This window comes from Symphalangus syndactylus, chromosome 16, assembly GCF_028878055.3.
Source record: "Symphalangus syndactylus isolate Jambi chromosome 16, NHGRI_mSymSyn1-v2.1_pri, whole genome shotgun sequence".
NCBI classification, from domain to species: Eukaryota; Metazoa; Chordata; class Mammalia; order Primates; family Hylobatidae; genus Symphalangus; species Symphalangus syndactylus.
This window is the reverse complement of record NC_072438.2, coordinates 83,546,575-83,572,796: the sequence shown is the minus strand read 5'-3', so window position 1 is coordinate 83,572,796 and position 26,222 is coordinate 83,546,575. Positions and strand designations below refer to the sequence as shown.

Below are 26,222 nucleotides of genomic sequence, written 5' to 3'. Positions count from 1 at the left end.
ATAAATATTAGTTCATTCAACACTCAGAACAGCTGCATGAGGTAGGTACTATTACTAGCTCCCATTTGCAAATGAAGAAATGAAGGGACAGAGTAATAGAGAATTTGTCCAACATTAAGGAGATAGTGCAAGAGATTAAAATACAACTAGGTCTACTGAGTAATATTTATCAGCTTTTTTTTTTTTTTTTTTTTTTTTTTTTTGATGAAGTGTCGCTCTTGTTGCCCAGGCTGGAGTGCAATGGCGCAATCTCAGCTGACTGCAACCTCTGTCTCCCGGGTTCAAACAATTCTCTTGCCTCAGCCTCCCGAGTAGCTGGATTACAGGCGTTTGCTGCCACGCCTGGCTAATTTTTGTAGTTTTGGTGGAGACGGGGTTTCACCGTGTTGGCCAGGCTGGTCTCTAACTCCGGACGTCAGGTGATGCCCCCCCCCGGGGCTCCCAAAGTGCTGGGATAGGCGTGAACCACTGCGCCTCGCCAGCTTCTTTGTTTTTAAAAGGAGAAAATTTTAAAGGGGGGATAATATTGTTTGAATGTTTTTCCCTTCTGAATCTCCTATTAAAAGCTAATTCCCAATGTTGGAGGTGAGGCCCGGTAGGAGGTGACTGGATTATGGGGGTGGATCCCTCGTGAATGGTTTGGCTCCATCCACTTGGTGTTAAGTGAATTCTCACTCAGTTAGTTCATGCAAAATCTAATTGCTTAAAAGCCTGGGACCTCCCCTTCTCACTCCTGCTCCCACTCTCACCGTGTGACATGCTGGCTCCCCTTCACCTTCTGCCATGACTGTAAGTTCTCTGAGGCCAGAAGCAGATGCTGGCACCATGCTTCCTGCATACCCTGCAGAACCACGAGCCAATTAAACCTCTTTTCTTTATAAATAACCCAGCTTCAAGTATTTTTATAGCAACACAAGCACAAACTAATACAATCTTTGTCCATTCATTCAAAAACACTCTCATTTGAAAGAGTACAGAAAAGGAATGAAAGATATATATTAAAAAAGAGAGAATATGTCAAATGGTTTACTTTGGGAAAAGAAGAAAATAAAGACAGAAGAAAGGAAGAAAAACGGAGGGAGGGAGAGAAGGAAGGAAAGAAGGAAGGAAGGAAGGAAAGAAGGAAGGAAGGAAGGAAGGAAGGAAGGAAGGAAGGGAAAGAAGGAAAGAGAAAGAAAGAAAGAAAGAGAAAGGAAGAAAGGAAGGAGAGAGAAAGAAGGAAAGAGAGAAAAGAAAGAAGAGAAAGAAAGAAAGAAAAGAAAAGAAAGAGAAAGAAAGAAAAGAAAGAAAGAGAAAGAAAGAAAGAAAGAGAGAAAGAAAGAAAGAGAAAGAAAGAAAGAAAGAAAAAGAAAGAAAGAGGGAGGGACAGGCAACTGATTATAATGATGGATGCCAGAGAGTTTAATGAAGAGATCAGAGTATAAAATTCCAAGGCATAAAAACTTCATGAAGGACATGGTATTTGATCAGTCTTGAAAGATGAGTAACAGTTAAATAGAGATATGTGCACCAGAGATCATCCAGAGAGTATGGAATTTGGTGATTTGATTAGAGAATTTGATCAGAGAAAAACAGAGAGAAAGAAAGATCTTAGATCTGGTTTGGAATTCCTTCAGAGGTGAGACAGCATTTTGCAAACTACTGCTTTCTCGTATTGGCTGCTACACTAGAAAGAGAGAGGAAAAAAAAAAAGAAAAAAAAGCTTCATGTAGTAGATAGGAAAGAAACAGCAATTTCCTCCCTCCCACACATCAGCATTCCAGTAAATATGGCTGCCCTTATTCACCGTGTTAGACTTGAGTAGTAAGCTCTCTTTTTCAAATAAAATATTCTAAGGTACGAGATGAGGATTGACTAAACTGTAAGACCTAGTATAGCAAATGTAAGAATATAATTATTCTCTTTCTAGATGAAAGGAGTACAGATACTTGGTAGAGAAAGATAATCTCTGTAAAATTTTGAAGATGAGAATGCATAGACTGGGAAAAACGTCAAGAGTGTTTGGATTGTAAGAGCACTGACTTTTAAAGATAAAGAAGCAAGAAAAATTAGGGTGAGGGATGGGCTGCTTACCAAGGACAAATTTCCCAATTTTCAGATATCGGAGGTAGTAACCTCTTTGAAGACACTGAAAAACATCTACATTCTTTCTCTCTGTGTACAATAAGTTACCGATTCTTAGCCTTGTTTATTTAGAATGTAAAGATCAATTCCAGGAAAAATTATTTCCAAAATAGACCCAACACATATGTGAAAATTATATTAAGCCATAGTAAGATAATCACTCCAGGTTTGAAACCAAGCAAACCTATTAATCACAGCTGTATCACTTAGCATTGTGACCTTAAGAGATTTAGCCTCTCTGAGCTGTCTCCATGAGCAAAATGGAGAACCATTTACATAATAATTTTCTTGTGATGATTAAGTGAAGTGATATGTGAAAATCACTTATACTTGAGGGTTAAATGATAGGCCTTCATAGAAAACAGCTATCACTTGTTTTAAGGCTTCTCAGGAAGACGTTTTTCTCCCTTTCTTTCTTGGGAAGCTTCAGTCTATTTTGATAAGACAGTTCACAAATTGTAAGTACTCATTGTTTCTTTCTCCTATGACTGCACTATAAACACACTGGGATATGAATAGGGTTACTACTGAATAAACAAGAGTCTCTATATAAATAGCCAGAACTTCAGCCTGTTTCTGAAAAGTTTCTGTCAGAAAATTAATTTTTAATTTACTGCTTAATTCACATAGAGCAATTTTTAATTGGAAGGTGCATGAGACGAAAGCTCTTCAACTTCTACCAGTAATAACATAGATGTATTGCTTGGCCTCACAAGTGAATGAATAAGCCAACCAATCAATCAACAGTTATAATGGAGACTGATAATATTTCATGCAACTGATAGTAGTCTTTCACTTCTTTTGTAAATATGTTGGTAGCACTAATCATGCCAAGAAATCGTGTCTTACCTATCCAGGCCAGTATGTTTTCACATCTAAATAAGATATTTATAGATTCTTAATGTCATCCTTCATATGGATTTCTAATATTATGTTTAAAATTGGTTAGATTTATTCGGGAAATAATTGTTTTCTCTTTATGGTGTGTAGTTGGCTTATTCCCTCTTTCATTAATATTTAAACATTGAACAAAGAACAAATAATTTTGCGCCTCACCCAAAACTTCATAGAACCATAGTTCTGGAAATAATTTTAAGATATCATACAATTATTGACTGTGAAAGCCCATCTTTTAGACTTCAGTTTAAATCTAAGAAAAAAGCAAAGCAATTACTTCGTGATACATCTTGTTAATATCCTGTACTAATCTACAAGCATATGTGGTCAAAAGGGTTAATATGAGGGAGAAAATGTTGAAATAGACTCAAGGGCTACTCTTATAATTGTGACACATAATTCAAACCCTATCACCACTACATGTTCACTATATTATGTGTGCAATAAGCATCAAAATGGTATCTTCACTAAACGCTACTGTGAAAGTTGTATGATTAATGGTCAATAAGATGTCTCCTAGTTATAGATTACAGAAAGTGCAATTAAGTCACTGACAGCTCAAATTTGCTCAGTGGTCTTTATTAGCCCTCTAACTGGACAAGTCCCATAGGCAAACCTTAACTAATTTCACACTGGCAGATAAATGGATCAATTCATGCCTCACCCAGTACAGGAGATCTTGCCAAGTTCCCAATATAACTTATAAATACTGGCTATAATTTTTTATTTCTACACTGCTCTCTGTTCTATCATTCAACTTCTGCACCATTTCATATCTCTAGTAAATATGTTTTAAAGCAATGATGAAAGTAAAAAGAAAATGCATTATATTGAAGTGAGATGAAAATTTCTTATTCAAATTAGTACTTTAGGGACCAAAAAACAGACAGAAAAGTTATGACCATAGTAAAAATTCAATCTCAATAATCATTACCTTTACTCAAATATTTTCTTCCACAGAAACTACTTTAAACAAACTATGCAGGTCATCATTTGGCACTCAGCTTCCCTTTGATTAGGTATACATTCGTGATAATCAATACTCATATTAAAGTGTATTAGAAATGTTATTTTTCATTTCAATAACAACTCTTCAGTCCTCAGTGGCACTTATTTTCATTATATTCTGTCCATTTTACAAGAATTTAAAACTTATATAACAGAAATCTATTTTTACAGTGACCTACTTAGAGAAATACCATCTGACCTGCACGTTGTGCACATGTACCCTAAAACTTAAAGTATAATAATAATAAAATTAAAAAAATAAATAAATAAAGTATAGAAGACCTCTTTCAGTTGTCACTTTGTAAATATTTGCAGGTACAAGACATGAATGGTAAAGCAAATTTATTTAAGATTTTGTCACCCAAGTAGTTGTTTTGTAAGTTTTATTGAGAATAATCAATAGTTGGGATAAAGTTTAATCAATACATACCCTGTGAGATATTACCACAACTCGGTCTCATACTTTTTTTTTTTTTTTTTTATGAGACACAGGGTATTGCTCTGTCACCCGGTCTGGACTGCAGCAGCAGGAACACGACTCATTGCAGCCTTTGCCTCCTGGGCTCAAGCGATCCTCCCAACTCAGCCTCTGAAGGAGCTGGGACTATAGGTGTATGCCACCCTAATTTTTGTATTTGCTTGTAGAGACAGTGTTTTGTCATGTTGCCCAGGCTGGTATTGAACTCCTGAGCTCAAATGATCCTCTCGCCTCGACCTTCCAAAGTGCTAGAATTACAGGTGTGAGCCACTGCGCCTGACCTTGGACTCACCTTTAGCTTAACAAAAAGTCACACACCTGAAGTATAGCTTAGATTCACTTTACAAATTATGATTCTCTTTGTTAACATTGGGAATGCAATTTAATACACAAGCCATGCATTGAGAAAATAATCTTTCTAAAAAAAGAAGGTATAATTTCTCACATAAAGTGAGTATTGTGCTTATGTGCTTAATAAGATGGACAGCACACATGGCACATGGATATTTGCGGATGCTTTTTAACCTCCTGAATCAAAACTTCCATCCAATGAAGCAAAATTAAGCTAAACCTCTGTACATGCAATTATAATGTTTCTTCCTGGTATTTATGACTCTAAGTAAGTGAGATATCAGAAATTGCATTAATCCTGAGTTCTAGAAATGCTACAAAACCTTATTAGAATTTTTTATTCAGAACCAGCCTGACCAACATGGCCAAACTCTGTCTCTACTAAAAATCCAAAAATTAGCCAAGCATGGTGGCACATGCCTGTAGTCCCAGATACTCGGGAGACTGAGGCAGGAGAATCCCTTGAACTCTGGAGGAGGTGGTTGCAGTGAGCCAGGATCACGCCACTGCACTCCAGGCTGGGCAAGAAGAGTATAACTTCATCTCAAAAACAAAAAACAAATTTTGTTTTTTTGTAAAATTCGCATGAAATACATAAGCTATTTGGATGTTATTCCCCTGTTAGTAGATCTATAGAGTATCACTAAGCTAGGGCTAAGGTACTTTTCCTAATTATGCACACCTTCCCAGAACACAGGTTCCTGTCCTGGGACTAAGCCTGGTTTGGTCATGAGATGGTGACATTAGGCTGTTAGATAAATTTTAGCTAAAAACTGAAGATTTTTAGAGGTCTTCTATATCTTTAATGAAACATGAAAAAGTGACCACATTCTTGTCCAGTGTCAACTATTAATTAATTATTTAATTATTTTAGACTTCAGGTTGAATCTAAGGGGGGAAAAAAGCAACTTTGTGGTGTGTCAAGTTAACACTTTGGAACAATCAACAAGCAGATGTGTCCAAAAAGTTACTATAATGGAGGAAATGTTCAAATAGATCCAAAATTTACTCTAATATAATAACTGACACAACATCATAACACCCTTATCATTGTATATTCACTTTAACCTGTGTGAAATAAGCATCAGAATTGTACTTATACCAAATGGTACTCCAGATGTTGTATGACTAGAGCCGGGGAAAATGGCGGAGAGGAGGCAGGACTAACTTGCAGCTCCCACACGGACCAACAGAGCAGCGTGTGGAGACCCACATTGTGAACTTTTGCTCCAAGGACTACAACAGGAACATACCAGGAAAGCCAAGAGAATCCACAGACCCTTTGAAAGAGGTGGACTGCAGCTGCAGGCTCCGTGGGATAGCTGAGGAATTGTGAGTTGGCTTGCTTTCTCAGCTGGGAGGTTTGTAGCCTGGGGCAAGTTCTTAGCTGTTACCAGCTTCCTGGAAATAAACTTGGTGCTGTTGGGTGGGACATGAGGGGAGTGAGACCAGCTGTTTGGGCTGTGGGCTGCATGGGAACAAGGTAAGGCCTGGGCCTGCGGGCTTTTCCCCACTTCCCTGGTGACCTATGTGATGCAGCAGAGAAAGCCATAATCCCCCTGGGAATATAACTCCATTGGCCTGGGAACCACACCCCCATCCTCCACAGCAGCCACAGCAAGACCTGCCAAGAGTCTGAGCTCAGAAAAGCCTAACAGTGCCCCCTCTGATGGTCTTTCTGTACCTACCCTGGTAGCCCAGGACAAAGTACATGATCTCCTGGGAGCTGTATGGCTCTGTTGACTGCCTGATCTTCCCTATACCACAGCAACTGATGTGCTCTTGAAAGCACCACCTCCTGGCTGGAGGCCAACCAACACAAAACCAGCACACTTAACAAAAATACAACCAAGGACCCTCACAGAGTCCACTTCACTCCCCTGCTACCTATAATGGAGTAGGTGCTGGTATCCACAGCTGAGAGACCTGAAGATGGGTTACATGACAGGACTTTTTGAAGACACTCCCCAGTATCAGCCCAGAGCCTGGTAGCTCCACTGGGTGGCTACAGCTAGAGGAGAAATAACAATAATTGAAGTTTGACTCTCGGGCAGCCCCATCCCTAGAGGAAAGGGAAGAACACCACATCAAGGAAACATCCTGTGGGAGAAAAGAATCTGAACAGCGCCCTGAGTCACACATCTTCCCTCTGACATAGTCTACCCAAATGAGAAGAGACCAGAAAAATAATTCTGATAACATGGCAAAATAAGGTTCTTTAACACCCCAAAAAGATCACACTAGATTATCAGCAATGAATCCAAACCAAGACTAAATCTCTGAATTGCCAGAAAAAGATTTCAGAAGATTGATTATTAAGGCAATCAAGGAAGCACTAGAGAAAGGTGAAGTTCAACTTAAAGAAATCCAAAAAAATGATACAGGATATGAATGGAAAAATCTCCAGTGAAATAGATGGCATAAATAAAAAAAAAATCACAATTTATGGAAATCAAGGACATACTTAGAGAAATGCAAAATGCACTGGAAAGTCTCAGCAATAAAATTGAACAAATAGAAGAAAAAACTTTAGAACTTGAAGACAAGGCTTTCAAATTAACCCAATCCAACTAAGAAAAAGAAAAAATAAAATAAAAAATGAGCAAAGCCTCCAAGAAGTTTGGAATTATATTAAATGAACAAACCTAAAAATAATTGGTGCTCCCAAGGAAGAAGAGAAATATAAAAGTTTGGAAAACACATTTGAGGGAATAATTGCAGAAAACTTCCCCAGCTTTCTTAGAGATCTAGATATTCAAATACAAGAAGCTCAAAGAACACCTGGGAAATTAATCACAAAAAGATAATCTCCTAGGCACATAGTCATCAGGTTGTCTAATGTCAAGATGAAGGAAAGAATCTTAAGAAATGTGTGGAAAAACAAACAAACAAAAACACCAAGTAATCTATAAAGGAAAACATATCAGATTAACAGATTTCTCAGGAGAAATCCTACAAGCTAGAAGAAATTGAGGTCCTATCATTAACCTGCTTGAACAAAACACTTCTCGATCAAGAATCTTTTATCCAGCAAAACTAAGTTTCATAAATGAAGGGAAAATAGTCTTTTTCAGACAAACAAATGCTGAGAGAATTCACCACTACCAAGCCAGCACTACAAGAACTGCTAAAAGGAGATCTAAATATTGAAACAAATTCTCAAAATACAACAAAATAGAATCTCCTTAAAGCATAAATTTCAAATGACCTCTAAAACAATAACACAATGAAATAAACCAAAGTATTCAGGCAAAAGATCGTATAATGAATATAATAGTACCTTACATCTCAATACTAACATTGAACATAAATGGCCGAAATGCTGCACTTAAAAGATACAGAATGGCAGAATGAATAAAAACTCACCAACCAAGTATCTGCTGTCTTCAAGAGACTCACCTGACACAGGACTAATATACTTAAAACAAAGAAGTGGAAACAGATATTTCATGCAAATGGACACCAAAGGCAAGCAGGAGTAGCTATTCTTATATCAGACAAGATGAACTTTAAAGCAACAGCAGTTAAAAAAAGACAGAGGGACTTTATGTAATGATAAAAGAACTAGTCCAACAGAAAAAAAAATCACAATTCTAAATATATATGCACCTAACACTGCAGATCCCAAATTTATTAAATATAAAACAGTTACTACTAAACCAAAGAAATGAGATAGACAGCAACACAGTAATAGTGGGGAACTTCAATACTCCACTGACAACACTAGACAGATCACGAAGACAGAAAGTCAACAAAGAAACAATAGACTTAAACTATCCCAGAACAAATGGACTTAACAGATCTTTAAAGAACATTCTACCCAACAACTGCAGAATATTCATTCTATTCATCAGCACACGGGACATTCTCCAAGATAGACAATATGTTAGGCCACAATACAATTCTCAAAAAATTTAAGAAAATCAAAATTATATCAAGTACTCTCTCAAACCACATTGGAATAAAATTGAAAATCAACTCTAAAATGAACCCTCAAAACCATGCAAATACATGGAAATTAAATAACCTGCTTCTGAATGATCATTGAGACAGCAATGAAATCAAAATAGAAATTAAAAAATTTTTTGAACTGAATGACAATAGTGACATGACCTATCAAAACCTCTGGGATACAGCAAAAGTGGTGCCAAATGGAAAGTTCATAGCATTAAATGCCTACATCAAAAAGTCTGAAAGGGTACAAATAGACAATCTAAGGTAACATGTCAAGGAAGTAGAGAAACAAGAACAAACCACATCCAAACACAGCAGAAGAAAATAAATAAGAAAATCAGAGCGGAACTAAATGAAATTGAAACAGAAAACATAAAATACAATAGATAAATGAAACAAAAAGCTAATTCTTTAAAAAGATAAATAAAAATGATAGACCATTAGTGAGATTAACTAAAAAGAGAAGCAAGAAGATCCAAAAAAGCTCAATTAGAAATAAAACAGGAGATAGTAGAACTGATACCACAGACATACAAAAGAGCATTCTAGGCTATTATGAACAATTTTATGCACATAAAATAGAAAACCAAGAGTAGATGGATAAATTCCTGGAAATATACAACCCTCCTAGATTAAGCAAGGAAAAATATATAAACTCTGAACAGACCAATAACAAGCAGTGAGACTGACATGGTCATTAAAAAGTTGCCAACAACAAAAAAAAGTCCAGGACCAGACAGATTCATGGCTGAATTATATCAGACATTCAAGTAAAAATTGGTACCAATCCTATTGACACTATTCCACAAGACAGAGAAGGAGAGAATCCTCCCTAAGTGATTCTGTGAAGCCAGTATCATTCTAATACTAAAACTAAACGGGGACATAACAAAAAAAGAATATTACAGACCAACACAAAGACCTGGATGAACATATATGCATCAGACCCTTATGAATACGATCTAGGAGGGTTGTATATTTCCAGGAATGTATCTATCTCCTCTTGGTTTTCTAGTTTACTATGAACAAAGTTGTTCACAGTAGCCTAGAATTCTCTTTCGTATGTCTGTGGTATCAGTTGTAATATCTCCTGTTGCATTTCTATTTGAGCTTGTTTGGATCTTCTTGCTTCTCTTTTTGGTTAATCTCACTAACGTTCTATCATTTTTATTTATCTTTTTAAAGAACTAGCTTTTTGTTTCATTTATCTATTGTATTGTGTGTTTTTTGTTTCAATTTAATTTAGTTCTGCACAGATCTTTGTTATTTCTTTTCTTTGGCTGTGTTACAGACCCTGATGAACATATATGAAAAAATCTTCAAGAAAATACTGTCTAACAGAATTCGACAGCATATCAAAAAGATAATCCATCATGATCGAGTAGATTTCGTACCAGGGATGCAGGTATGGTTTAACATCCACAAGTCAATAAATGTGGTATACCACATAAACAGAATTAAAAACAAAAATCACATGATTATCTCAATAGATGTAGTAAAAGCATTTGGACAAAATCCAGCATCCCTTTATGATTAAAGAAGGTACATACCTTAAGGTAATAAAAGCCATCTATGACAAACCCACAGCCAACAGGGTAAAGTTAAAAGCATTCCCCCTGAGAACTGGAACAAGACAAGAATGTTTACTCTTACCACTTCTCTTCAAGTACTAGAAGTCCTAGCCAGAGCAGTCAAACGAGAGAAAGAAATAAAGGACATCCAACTGGTAATGATGAAGTCAGATTGTTGCTGTTTGGTGATGACGTGATCCTATACCTAGAAAATCCTAAAGACTCATGCAAAAAGCTCCTAGAACTGGTAAATGAATTAAGAAAAGTTTCAGGATACAAAAATAATGTGCACAAATCAGTAGCTCTGCTATACACTAATAGTGACCAAGCTGAAAATCAAAGCAGGAACTCAACCCCTTTATAATAGCTGCAAAAAAAAAAAAAAAAAAAATGCTCAGGAATATATTTAACCAAGAAGGAGAAAAACCTCTACAAGGAAAACTACAAAACACTGCTGAAATACATCATAGACAACATAAACAAATGGAAACATATCCCATGCTCACAGATGGAGTCAATCAATATTGTAAAACTGGCCATACTGCCAAAAGCAATCTACAAATTCAATGCAATTCTTAACAAAATACCACCATCATTCTTCACAAAACTAGAAAAAAATCCTAAAATTCATATGGAACCAAAAGAGAGCCTGCATAGCCAAAGCAAGACTAAGCGAAAAGAACAATTCCGGAGGCATCACATTACCAGACTTCAAATTACAAGGCCATAGTCACCAAAACAGCATGGTACTGGTATAAAAAATAGGCACATAGACCAACGGAACAAAATAGAGAACCCAGAAATAAAGCCAAATACAGCCAACTGATCTTTGACAAAGCAAACAGAAATGTAAAGCGGGAAAAAGATACCCAATTCAACAAATTGTGCTGGGATAACTGGCAAGCCACAGGTAGAAGAATGAAACTGGATCTTCATTTCTTACCTTTATACAAAACTCACCTCAAGATGGATCAAAGACTTAAATCTAAAACCTGAAACCATAAAATTTCTAGAAGAAAACATTGGAAAAATCCTTCTAGAAATTGGTTTAGACAAAGACTTCATGACCAAGAATCAAAAAGCAAACACAACAAAAACAAAGATAAATAGATGGAACTTAATTAAAGTAAAAAGATTCTGCACAGTAAAAGAAATAATCAGTAGAGTAAACAGACAACCCACCGAGTAGGTGAAAATCTTCACAATCTATACATCTGATAAAGGACTAATTTCCAGAATCTACAAGGAGCTTAAACAAATCAGCAAGAAAAAAAAAAAAAATCCCATCAAAAAGTGGGCTAAGGACAGGCATAGACAATTCTCAAAAGAAGAGATTCCAAATGGCCAATAAACATACGAAAAAAATGCAGCATCACAAATTATCAGAGAAATGCAAATCGAAATCACAATGTGATACCACCTCACTCCTGCAAGAATGGCCATAATCAAAAAATCAGTAAATAATAGATGTTGGCATGGATGTGGTGAAAAGGGAACACTTTTACATTGTTGGTGGGAGTGCAAACTAGTACAACCACTATGGAAAACAGTGTGGAGATTCCTTATAGAACTAAAAGTACATCTACCGTTTGAAACAGCAATCCCACTCCTGGGTATCTACCCACAGGAAAAGAAGGCGTTATACAAAAAAGATACCTGCGAAGGTATGTTTATAGCAGCACGATTCATAATTGCAAAAATATGGAACCAGCCCAAATGCCCACCCATCAACGTAGGGATAAAGAAAATATGGTATACTTATACTATGGAATATTAGTCAGCCATAAAAATGAATGAAATAATGGCATTTGCAGCAGCCTGGATAGAATTGGAAACTATTATTCTAAGTTCAATAACTCAGGAATGGAAAACCAAACATCCTATTTTCTCACTCATAAGTGGGAGCTAAGCTATGAGGATGCAAAGGCACAAGAATGATACAATGGACTTTGGGCACCTGGGGGAAAGGGTGTGAGGGTGAGGGGTAAATACTACACATTGGGTTCAGTGTATACTTCTCAGGGGATGGGTGCACCAACATATTAAAAATCACCACTAAATAATATATTCATGTAACCAAACATCACCTGTTCCCCAAAAACCTATCGAATTTTTTTTTAAATAGCCCAAAACAGAAAACAAGTAGTTGTATGACTAAATGTGTTATAATTAAGTTTGCCCTGCGGAAAAAAATCATATTATATCAGATAATACCTTTAGCTATATGCTTTTGGACCATTCAGCCTTCGAAGTCTAAAGATATGTTCATCTATGAAAGAATAGAGTTATCTTAGTCATCTTTATGTCCACTTGAGTTCTCAAGCATCATGTGTTTACGGCATTGAACAATAAAACCATTAATCAATCTCAGTGTTCTAATATCAGCAATATGTAATGTGATACAATTTCAAAACACAGGTTATAGACAAAGACTTCTGATTTTAAGCAACAATTTGCTTTCTGTCTGTCTCTAATGGATTTGCATTAAATGTCCATAATGGACTGTTTCCTTTGGATCAGAACACAATGGCTGAGTTTTGTTGATGATACATTGAGGATTGCCATGGAGAGAACATTGAAATAATTTTATATTATCAATAAGGTAAACTTTTATAACTAAATTTGGTCTATGAAAAAAAGTTATTGTATATTAGATACCTTTAACATGAACATATTTTAAAACATATTTACTGGTTATTTTTCATCTTTGTTTTCAAAAGTTTAAATCCTGCATTCGAACTCTTAATAATTTCTTTTCACTTTCCCTCTTGAACGTTGCCAAAAGACCTTATCATTATTTTAAAATCTCTCTCTTTTTTTGCTGTTATAACATCCAAAATAATTTGGTATTTCTAACCCAACTTATCATCAATTATGTGAAAATTTCAAAAGTACAGAAGAAAACAAACAAAAAACAAAAAGAAGGGAATGCTTCCAGTATATTCACTGTACCATTATTTACCAATAAATTCACCTCATCAAGGTCACAATAAATCTCTGAATAGGCTGAGAAAATACTTTTAATACTTTGCATCCATTTCTTTAAAAGTATCCCTTATGTTCCAAAAATGTTTTTAAATCTGGCTAAGTTTCCAATATGATCACAATACATTTGGGCTATAGTTGATTTTATAGGTAGTGTCATCATAAGCATTTGAAGCGGTTATGCAAAATATTTAATTATTTATTGCTTTAAAGTTATTATTCAAAGAAAACATTCACATCCTCAAAAAGAAGTAAACGCATAGATAAATTCAGGTTATAAATCAAGATGCAAAAGAAGGAAAGATGGGGCATATACTCATTCATATAAATTCCGCTGCTAAAGCTTTTCATCATGTAAGAAATGTTGATTCAGGGACTCCAACTTTTTTTTTACACTAAATCAAGTAATGTACATCTTTAACTACAATATGGAGAAACTATAAAATTAAGAGCAAGTTTATTACTAAGATGCTAAAGTTAAAAAAAGACTTGCCAGTTAGCATCCCCTTTTTCAATGTGTGGAGTAAACCCATAAAAGGGAAGGCCCCAGGTAATAGCATTTGATTAATGGCTCTCTGAGCATTTATAACATACATTTGTTTCTAATTTTTGATATTTGATTTTTGTAAATGTAGTCATTTAGTTTGTTTCTATTTTTTATTAGCTATAGTATATAAGAGGGAGCATATTGGGCTACAAAAAGAAAGTTTTCAGAGTAAAGCAAAATTGGATTTGCATTAAAATGTCATGTTATCGCTCTGAAAACAGAATCAAGTTAGTTAATTTTTTGAATTTTAGTTTCTTCATCTATAGAATGGAATCAATAATACAGACAGTTTTAGAGTTGTAAAACAGTTTATGGAATGATATACAAAGTCCATGGCCAACAGACAGAAGAGAATGAATGGTAACTATTTAATAGTTGTGTGTCATAAAGCCACATTCCCAAAAGCTCTCTACCTTCTTGTTTTCAACATGGGATTGCTCATCTCTCAGTAGCTAATCTTTGAAATTCCTGAATTCTATTTGTAATTTGTGAGCAAATGGTGTAGCCTGTTTAAATGAAAGACTTCACTGCTGGTAAACAGCCAGCCTCTAATTTTATTTTTTCAAAAAGGTGATGATTGGAGAAGAAGGTGGAGCAAGATAGCAGTATAGAACCCTACAAAGATTGTCAACCCTGCAGGAACACCGAATTGAAGAACTTTCCACAAAACACCTTCATAAGGACTAAAAATCAGGTGACTGATCACAGTACTTGGTATTAACATTATATTAATGAATGGGGCACTGAAGAGCACAGGAAAGACAGCCTTGAATGGCTTACACAACCCCTCCCTCATTCCCTGGTAGTGGCAGCAGAACACAAAGAGACAATCTATGCACTTTGCGGAGGGAGAATACGATGATTATGAGACTTTGCATTGGAACTCAGTACTTCCCTGTTAGAGCAGAAAGCCCAAAGGGACAGAACGCAGCCTGCACCTATGGAGTGAGAATTTAGACCAGCACAAGCTAGAGAGAAATAATCCAACTCAGTGGTCGAAACCTGAGTTCTGGCTAGCCCCACCACTGTGAGCTAAAGCACTCTGGGGTCCTAAATGAACTTGAAAGGCAGTCTGGGCCAGAAGGACTGCAATTCCTGAGTAAGCCTTGGTGATGTGCTGGGCTTGGAGCCAGTGGACCTGGAGTGCAGGCGACATAGTGAGAAGCCAGCTAGAGTGGTCAAGGGAGTGCTTCTGCCACCCCTCCCCCAACCCCAGGCAGTGCAGCTTGCAGTTCTGGGAGAGATCCCTTCCTTCCACTTGAGTAGAAGTGAGGAAGGAGTAAAAAGTACTTCATCTTGCAACTTGGATACAAGTTCAGCCACAGTAGAATAGGGCAGCAGACAGAATCCCAAGGCCCTAGCTCTCAGACAACATTTCTAGACACACCTGGGCCAGAAGGGAACCTGCTTCCTTGAAGGGAAGAACCCAGTCCTGGTGGAATTCATGACCTCCTTACTAAAGATCCTTTGGACCTTGAGTAAGCATCAACTGTAGCCAGACATTACTCACCGTGGGCTTTTGATGAGAATGAGACTCAGGTGTAACCCAGGGTATTCCCAGATATAGTGGCTATGGGGAGAGACTCTTCCTGCTCAAGGACGGGAAAGGGAAGTATAAAGGGGAGTTTGTCTTGCAGCTTGGATACCAGCTTGACCACAGAGGGGTGGAGCATCAAGCAGGCTCCTGGGGTCCCTGATTCCAGGCGTTGGCTCAAAGGAGAGCAGTTCTAAACCTGCCCTGGGCTAGAGTGGAGCTAAGTGCCCTGAAGGGAGAGATTCAGTCAAGGCAGTGTTCAGCACAAGCTGACGGAAGAGCCCATGGGCCTTGAGTGAAGATGGGTGGTATCCAGTCAGTACATACCACAGGGGGAGAAACTCCTTCTGCTTGAGGAAAGAAGAGGGAAGAGTGGGAAGAACTTTATCTTGTGGCTGGGGTGTCAGCGAGCCACAGTAGAATAGAGCACCAAGTAGATTCCTAAAGTTCTCAGATCCAGGCTGTGGCTCCTGGACAGCATTTCTAGACCTGCCCTGGGCTGTGGAACATGAGAGCTAACATCTTTGAAGGGAAGGACACAATCCTGGCTGGATTCACTACTTGCTAACTGAAGAGCCCTGGGCCTTAAGGGAATATCAGCAGTCGCCAGGCATTAGTAATCAGCAGTCTTGGGTGAGTGTGGGCGGCAAGCCACCCAGGCGCCGAGGCAAGAGACCGAGGACACAAGCTGTTCCAGTATAATAAAATATAAAACAAGAATAGTCATACCAGACATAGATCTTAGATATGATTATATATGAATATCATTAATCATTAGTTGGTAGTAATTACTCTTTATCCTAATATTATAATAATCCCTGCTCTATAATCATAACCTAGGAAAAACCAGGCCATAGAGAGATAGGAGCTGAGGGGACATAGTGAGGTGTGACCAGAAGACAGGAGTGCGAGCCTTCTGTTATGCCTGGACAGGGCCACCAGAGGGCTCCTTGGTCTAGCGGTGACGCCAGCATCTGGGAAGATGCCCGTTACCAGGCGGACTGTGGTCTAGCGGTAGCAAAAGGTGTCAAGCAAAAACACCCGCTACTTAGCAGACCGGGAAAGGGAGTCTCCTTTTCCCCGGGGGAGTTTAGAGAAGACTCTGCTCCTCTACCTCTTGTGGAGGGCCTGACACCAGTCAGGCTTTCCCGCAGTTATCCGGAGGCCTAACTGTCTCCCTGTGATGCTGTGCTTCAGCGGTCACGCTCCTAGTCCACCTTCATGTTCCATCCTGTACACCTGGCTCTGCTTTCTAGATAGCAGTAGTAAATTAGTGAAAGTACTAAAAGTCTCTGATATGTAGAAATAATGGCGTACGCTGTCTTTCTCTTTGTCTCCTCTCTCTCTCTGCCTCGGCTGCCAGGCAGGGAAGGGCCCCGTGTCCAGTGGACACGTGACCCACGTGACCTTACCTATCATTGGAGAAGACTCACATTCTTTACCCTGCCCCTTTTGCTTTGTATACAATAAATAACAGCGAAGCCAGACATTCAGGGCCACTACCGGTCTCCGCACATTGGTGGTAGTGGTTCCCCGGGCCCAGCTGCCTTTTCTTTGATCTCTTTGTCTTGTGTCTTTATTTCTGCACTCTCTCGTCGCTGCACACAGGGAGAGACCCACCGACCCTGTGGGGCTGGTCCCTACAGGTGAGATCCAGTGATATGCTCATTTCAGTTCTGACCCAGTGCAGTCTTGGTCCTGTTAAGTGATGCTTATGTCACTCTTCTGCTGAGCTCCAGGCAGATCAACATGGACAGAGAAACTCCATTTGTTTAGGGGAATGTAAGGGAAGAGAACAAGAGTCTTTGCCTAGTAATCCAGGGAATTATCTTAGATTTTACCCAAGACCACTACAGCAGTAACTCCACAAGTCTTCAGAGTCACAACAGTACTGGGCTTGGGGTACCCCCTAAGGCAGATACAGCTGCAGTGACCAAAGACTTAGATCACAACACCCAATTATCCCCTTGGAGTACTTGGAAGAGTCCCCAAGAATGACAGGCACAAATAAGCCCAGTCTGCAATAACTACAATAAATGACTCTTCAATGGTGCTGGGAAAACTGCATATCCGTATACAGATAATTGAAATCAGATCCCTATCTCTAGCTATATACAAAAATCAATTCAAAATGTATTAAAAGTTAAGTCTATGAACTCACACTGTGAAACTCTGAAGAGAGTACATTGGGAAAACTCTCCGGGACATTCATCTGAACAAAGATTTCTGGAGTAATATGCTGCAAGCACAGTCAACCAAATAAAAAATAGATAAATGGGATCACATCAAATTAAAAAGCTTCTGCACACAAAGAAAACAATCAACAATGGAAAGTGACAACCCACAAAATGAAAGAAAATATTTTCAAATTACCCATTTGACCAGGGATTAATAACTGGAATATATAAGGAGCTCAAACAAGTCTATAGAAAAAAAATATAATAATCTGAGTTAAAAATGGGCAAAATATCTGAATAGACATTTCTCAAAAGAAGACATACAAATAGCAAACAGACATATAAAACGGTGCTCAACATCACTGATCATCAGAGAAATGCCAATCAAAACTACAATGAGAAATTATCTCACCCCAGTTAAAATGGCTTATATCAAAATTATAGGCAATAACAACTGATGGCAAAGGATGTGGAGAAAATAGAACCCTCATATCCTGTTGGTGGGAATGTAAATTAGTACAACCACTATGGAGAACAGTGTGACAGTTTCTTAAAAGCTAAACATAGAGCTACCTATGATCCAGCAACCCTGCTGCTATGTATATATGAAAAAGAAAATGTATTAGTCGTTTTTATGCTGCTGATAAAGATATACTTGAAACTGGGTAATTTATAAAGAAAAAGAGGTTTAATGGATTCACAGTTCCACGTGGCTGGGGAGGCCTCACAATCATGGTGGAAGGCAAAAGGCACGTCTTGCATGGAGGCAGACAAGAGAGAATGAGAGCCAAGCGAAAGGTGAAACCCCTTCCTTATAAAACCATCATATCTTGTGAGACTTATTCACTACCATGAGAACACTATGGGGGAAACCGCCCCCACGATTCAATTATCTCCCACCAGGTCCCTACCACAACATGTGGGAATTATGGGAGCTACAATTCAAGATGAGATTTGGGTGGGGACACAGCCAAACCATATCAGAAAGGAAATCAGTACACTGAAGAGATATCTGCACTCCCATATTCACTGCAGCACTAATCACAACAGCCAAGATTTGAAAGCAACCTAAGTGTCCATCAATAGATGAATGGATAAAGAAAATGTGGTACACATGCACAATACAGTAATTCCGCCATAAAATAGAATAAGATTCTATCGTTTGCAACATAGATAGAACTGCAGGACATTATGTTAAGTGAAATAAGCCAGGCGCAGAAAGACAAACGTCACATGTTCTTACTCATATGTGGGGGCTAAAAATTAGAACAACTGAACCCAAGGAGATAGGGGGTAGAATAATAGTTGTCAGAGGCTAGGAAGGGTAGTGGTGGTGGGGCGGGTAATTGGGGATGATTACTGGGTAAAAAATATAGTTAGAAGGAACAACAGCTAGTATTTGATAGCCTGACATGGTGATTACATTCAACAATAATTTATTTTACATTATATATATACTTTATATTGCTGCAAATTACACATCTTATTTAGAGTTGAAAGAGACAAAACCGAGACATTATATTCTCTATGAAATCTGAAGAGTCTTACTAATAATTTATAAAAGGACAATGGTAAAATACAAAGACTGAAGTACAAAAGTACAATAGTAAAATACAAAAGACCAAAGTCAGGAAGCTTTTCACAAATGCTTGCAAAGCTCAAACTCCCTTTCATTACCAATTCTACAAACTTGGAGTTAATTGCATTTCAGGGCACATTGCAAAGTACATATTTTCAATGTGCTTTTCCTTAATTAGTACAAACATTTGGTCCCTGAGAAAGGTGGAAGTATAGGCTTGCTTTTGTTTTTGTTAATGTTTTCTGTTTTTTTATTCACTATTTGCACCCAGAGGCCCACGTGAATGACACATTTTTATTAAAATCAAGAATAAATATTATGTAAATTATGCCCCCAAACAGCAGCTATGGAGTCTAATTATTTTAAGGCAGCTTTAGCAGGATTCATTTTAGTTCTCTAACCAAAACAAAGCAGAAAGAATATTTCATATGCTAATAGATTTATGCTTCCCTTCTTAGCATTTGGAAACTATGTACCGATCATCTTTGCATCCCAACAACCCGGAGAGTGCATGTTTCATATGAGTCTTCATTTAAGTGCTCCCAATGATATAGGACAATTACTGAGACAATTAGTGACATATTTTAATTGATTGAAAGTACACATTGAAACATTCACATGACTATTCATGTATATGATTTGTATATATAGACACCTATCTCTGAAATATCTTTTCAAAATTTCTTCCCGTGAATACAATTAGTACTCCAGTTTTACCAATTTGCCAGTCAGTTTGTTTTACTCTATGTCAGGTTTTCTCAACATTAGCACTATTGACTTGGGGCCAGATAATTTCTGTGGGAGTTGTCCTGTGAGTTTGAGAATGTTTAGCACCGTCCATGACTTCCACCCCTAGATGCCAGTAACACCCTACCTGCTGCAAGCTGAATGCTTTTATCCCCCTCCCCCAAATTCATATAGTAAACCATGATCCACAATGTAATGGCATGTGGAGGTACAAACTTCTGGAGGTGATTATGAGGTCATGAAAATGGAACTGTCATGAATGGGATTACTGCCCTTAAAAGAAGAGCTTGGAGCTAGCTACCTTTTTCCAAGATGTGAGAATACGAGACGTTGGCAGTCTGCAATCCAGAAGAGGGCACTTACCACAACCCGACAATTCTGGCAACCTAATCTCAGACTCTCAGACTCAAGAACCGTGATAAATAAATTGCAGTTTTTTATAAGCCACCAAGACTATGATAATTCTTCTTAGCAGCCAAACTGACTAAGGGAGAAAATTGGTGGGACATTCATTATGTGATGTGTGCTCTCATAAAAAGAAATGGAAGAGTTTGCTTTCTTTCTTTCTGCTCTTCACTATGTGAAAATATAGGGAGAAGAGGGCTTTCTGCAAACCAGGAAGCAGACATTCACCAGATACCAGATAGGCTGGCCCTTTGATCTTGGACTTCCCAGCCTCTAGAACTGTGAGAAATAAATGTTTTTTGTTTATACCACACAGTCGAAGGTAATTTGTTGTAGCAGCATAAAGTGACCAAGACACTATCCCAAGACGTAATAACTAGATGTGTCTCCAGACATTTTCAACTGTCCCTTAGTAGGGGGGTGGATTTTGCCCCCATGTGGGAATCACAGTCCTATGTGGGAAGGGATGTTTTCATATATGTTGGAACATACAGAATAATGCTAAAACATGTTTGTCCTTGACCTCAATTTCTCGCCCTTGGCCTAAATTTCACCACATATATTTTACCTTTCACTTGATTTTAAATTTTGTTATTGTTTATTTTGAAATGCAGATTTTCTTGTCATTGTTTTGGTTATAATTATCAAAGTTCCTCTCATTTCTCTCCCTATTGGCATTGCTGCCAGGATTAATTTCAAAGACCTTACCATTGCAGAAAGCCTCTTCATGATCTGTATCTAATCTATCTCTCCAATCTCATTACTTGCTATTCCCACAGGTAACCCAAGCTCCTCATGTACAACAAACTACAATTCTTTCCTTCATTCTTCATTTCTCTAATTTCTAATTGGATTATGAGCCTCAATTCAATTTTCCTCAGCTCATTGCCTCCAGAAAGTTTTGGAATACATTCTCCATGCACACCTCCCTCAGACCATTATTACCCTAAACACAGTGTGATGGTTAATTGTACACGTCAACTTGGATGGGCCACAGGGCCCAGGTATTTCATTTTCTTTCTGTGGAGAATTATGCATGATACACAATGCATATTTTTTTCCAAGTCTATTTCTTCCCTGGAGTTCAAGATGTTGTGTGTGTGTGTCTGTGTGTGTGTGCACATGTATAATTCTTTATCGTGAGGACTACTATAATATTGCACATTACAAGTGATTAAAACATAGTCTAAGAGTGATTGCTATAGTCACCCTACTGATCCATCAAACACTAGGTTCTACTTCTTCCATCTAAATGTATATATTGGTACCCACTGGATTGTACATTTTAAAACGGCTAGAAGATAACGATTTGAATGTTCTCAGTGAAAAGAAATGATACATATTTAAGGTGATGAATTTCACAACTACCCTGATTTGATTATATGAATGTGTCAAATTATCACATGTATCCTGCCACATGTACAACTTTTTGTATTAATAAAAAATAAATTAAACAAATGGTTGTACTTCCTATTTTTTAAATAAAGAATTACAGAAATTATCATTAGTAACAACTTTAATTTAAAAAAATATTGTCAATGTTTATTTAATATTTTCACAGCAAATTTATATCATGATCTATCTCTAGTCCCAAAAGATATTGGGTGCTTTTGGTAAAGAAAGCCTCATTTGTACAGATCTTTTATGGTGCTACATTTTTTTTAAAACCTGAACAAATTATACTTACTGTTTGGGGTCAAAAGTATAATTAAAAACATGGCATTCTATGGAATGTTGAAGCAAAATGGGCTTTCCTTTGGTTGAGCAATGAAACATGTTAACTCTGATTTCTATTCCTTAGTTAGAGATTGATTTCTGTAACTTGGTTTATGCATATTATTTTGCATAGTTTACCGATCCTCTTTCTTCAAGTATTATCTAGGTCTTGCTGTTAGTGTGACAGGATACAGTTTCTGCATTTGCAGATGGAGTAGAATTGTTGAATATCTACATTTGTGCACAGAAAATTGTTTCACTACATGCATGGGTGCTAGGGGGATTATTTTTAACTGAAACAGTCATGCTTATGAAAAAGAAAATTCAGAGCTTTTACAAATATCCCATAGACACTGAGGAGACTATTTAGTACATTAGCTTTTGTTAAGTGAATGAAAACCAAGGATTTCCGGGTAAAAATTAGAAAGATTATTAAGGATTTTAACCTTTCTAGAGACAGGATTTCCCTGTGTATAAATACAGGATATCTAAGAAGTTTTACACATGTACACAGCCTTTCTGATTTTGTTATAAATGAGGCACACAAAAAAAACTCTTTTGATAATGCAAAAAAGCTTTAATTATATCTCCAGCATGATGTACTAAAATAATACAAATATTATTTAGTGAGCACTTATTATATGCTGGGCAATGTGTTAAGTCCTTTATTTTAATCTAACTATATGCTGGGCAATGTGTTAAGTCCTTTATTTTAATCTAACTATGTGCTGGGCAATGTGTTAAGTCCTTTATTTTAATCTAACTGAATTGTATCAACATATTCATGTAGCATTATTATTCTTTGTTCACATATTTGGAATTTGAGATTCCACATGGTCGAATGACTGTAAAAGATCATTCTGCTTGTAAGTAGAACTCTATTGTTAGAGTTCCCACACTGATTTTCCTGTATTCAGAGTTTTTTGCACCCTATACTGTCTTTGACAAGTTAGCATTTATTGAGTGACTACTAGGTGCTGGCCGCTTTGCTGAGTGCTTTCCGCACATTGCTTCATACAGCCTCACAATAGCTCTGAGACATAGGCATTCTTTTTCCACTTTCACGTATAAAGAGAAAGCCACACAGCTAGGCTGACCAAAGGAACCAGAGTCAGTTAGAGATGAGTGTTATCCCCAAATTATCACGTTTTGTGCTATATCTATACTTCCTATCATTAAGGGAGCAATAGATTCTCTAGTTTGTGATTAAATAGCTCTACAACAATTTTCTCAATCAATTACGCTCACATCCATTAAGTCAAATGGAAAAATTAACGTGTGGTCAATAAGACATTCATGGAGATAGGAAAATATGTTCTTAATGTGACAAAAATCCATCTGCTAAGCTACACAGTTAAAAATCAATTAATATTATAATTTAATTATATTCATAGAAAACAACAAAGAAATAAAACATTTTAAGTGTAATTTTATTCATGTTTAATTAATGTGAGAGGCAACAAAATTCTTTATATGTCTAAACGATTGAAGCATGCCATACCTTACTAAGCTGTTAGTACTGTCAGGATCTTGCGCCAAAACTGTACCAACGACGGTCCCAATCTTGGCATTTTCGTAGACTTCCATGACGTAGGAAGGCATGGAAAATAGTGGTGGTTCATCTACATCCCCAACAATGATCTTCAGCATAGTAGCATCTTTAAAAGGACCCAAGTGAGAAAAGCGAAAATCAAGATGTGTATTTGCTCCTTCTATGTTGAGGGTATATGACTTCTTTTTCTCATAGTTCAGTGGCTGTGGGGAAAAAAATAAGATTATGACTTTCATAAAAAAATTAGTATTATGACTTTCATTACTTTTCAAATATGCGTTATTTTTTCCTTTTTAGAATAAAATAATTGAGATAGAGATAAGTCATTCTAGCTTTGTTCTAAAACAAACTATGAAGATTATTTTAATAATAACATCTAAGGCATAAATGGAACCTCAGCATTTTGTATTTAGTGCAATAATATGTATTCTGTGTTATGGACATCAACAGGAAGAATACAAACTCAGAGTCAGGAATGTGTGAGGACTACTAGGTAATGTTTTCAAGAGGAAGTGCTTTTTCAGCTAAGAACTAAACATTTGGAAAGTGTTTAGCATGATGGATATAAAAGGCTGTGTGAACCTAAGATGAACGGATGTAGTTTTAAAAGTTAAAAGCTCCCGTGGTGAGGTGAGTGAAGGTGATTCAGAGACCAGTCTTCCATTTTAAACTGGGTGAAGTATCCACTGATGCTGGCCTCCCTGTTAAAGATCTGTGAGAAACAGCAGAATAGGGAATTTTCATTTCTATTTATGCCACTGATTTTGTACAAGCCTGCTTCAATCTCAAAGTGTCCTTTTTTTGGCAAGAACAGAATGGTCATTCCCTGCGGAGAAATTGAGGCATTGTCCTTTACATTAAGGGTCAATATCGTAGTCAATTCAGGTTGCTATAACAGAATACCATATACCGGGTGGCTTAAACAACATTTATTTTTCACACTTCTGAAGGCTGGTAGGCATCCTATTTCTGGTTTACAGACAGCCTCTTACTTGCTGTATCCTCACACAACAGAGAAACCCTCTCCTCTGTCTCTTCTTATAAAGACACAAATCCCATTCATGAAGGTTTCACTCTAATTACCTAATTATGTCCCAAAGATCTCACCTCCAAATACCATCATATTACACTGGGGATTAGATTTCAACATATGAATTTTGAGGGAAGAAACATCCCTTCAGTTCATAGCAACCAAGCAAAAGCTAACTAGAAAGAGGATCCTTATCAGGATCCTGTAAACAGAATGATCGGTACTATAATACTTATAATAAGTTCCCCAATTTTTCTGAATTGACTTGGAAAATTGGCCTTCCCAGGGGTTGGAGATTACACAAGAGGCAAAATATCATTTCATTTCCAAACCATATATTAAGAATGTAGAAAACTAGGGTCACAGGGACATTGATGAGGATAAGCCACTACAATATTTTACCAGTTTCCAAAAAAATATGTATCTTTAGATCTTAAAAATTCAAATTATCAGAAGTTGATCATATATACAATACACATGCATTTATATATGACACAAACATTATGAATTTCAGATTATGTATTTTTCAAGGAGTTATTTGCTTCTGAAGTTTACGACCTATCACACTAGAAATAAATTGCCAAAATAACTAATACCTATCTTCTTTGAGGAGTTGCATACTCTTTTTTTTTTTTTGAGATGGAGTCTCTCTCTGCCGCCCAGGCTGGAGTGCAGTGGCAAGATCTCGGCTCACTGCAAGCTCCGTCTCCCAGGTTCATGCCATTCTCCTGCCTCAGCCTCCCAAGTAGCTGGAACTACAGGCACCCGCCACCATGGCCAGCTAATTTTTTGTATTTTTAGTAGAGATGGGGTTTCACCATGTTAGCCAGGATGGTCTCGATCTCCTGACCTCGTGATCCGCCCACCTAGGCCTCCCAAAGTGCTGTAATTACCAGCGTGAGCCACCGCGCCCAGCCGAGGATTTGCATACTCTTAATTGGATCCACACATTAAACTTTCTCTTGCCTTGACTCCTTCCTCCTTTACATTAATAAGTGAGAATTTGTCTATGACTAATTTATCAATAAGCTCTATCAAAATTTAAGTAACTCGTCCTAGAAATGGTACATACTTGCTGCCTATCAGCAATTGGGTGGACAAAAATGGTCCCTCTTGGCTTATGAGAGCTGGACAGTCAGAATCGTGCATCCTGCTCACGGAAATACGAATACCTGGAAGGTTTACTGTTAGTTTTAGATCAATGTCTATAATTTTTGGAGTTAGCCTGCTGCATGTGGTAGACATTATGATGTCTAAGGTTCTTCTCACTGAGTATGGGTATTTAAGACCTTAGAATTAAAAATCAGAGTTACATACTTTTCTAGGAAAGCTTAACATTTCTTTCTCACGGTAACACTGGATTTTAAAACAATCACCTCCACTTATTTATTATTTTTGGCTTTTACATCTTTTAGACTTTTCAATGACATTTGTGGAGGGACTTGGGCTACCTCCAGTCCTATCTGATATTATTATCAAGCTCTGCATCCAAGATGACACACATCTCTTGTTCCATTTCTTAGCAGGTCCCCTGGCAAGTTAGATGTCATTTGCCTCAATACTAACC

The 26,222-nt window shown here is 37.3% G+C and overlaps 1 protein-coding gene across 5 annotated transcripts in view; it reads right to left on the bottom strand.

The window, feature by feature from the left end:
- Positions 1-26,222, bottom strand: part of CDH18 (cadherin 18) — a 360,524-nt gene that overhangs the window by 76,393 nt on the left and 257,909 nt on the right. For all 5 annotated transcript variants that reach the window (XM_055245947.2, XM_055245950.2, XM_055245951.2 and 2 more), the window contains one exon: positions 23,575-23,828. In XM_055245947.2, coding sequence (XP_055101922.1) covers positions 23,575-23,828 — 254 coding nt within the window. The remainder of the gene's footprint in view (positions 1-23,574; positions 23,829-26,222) is intronic.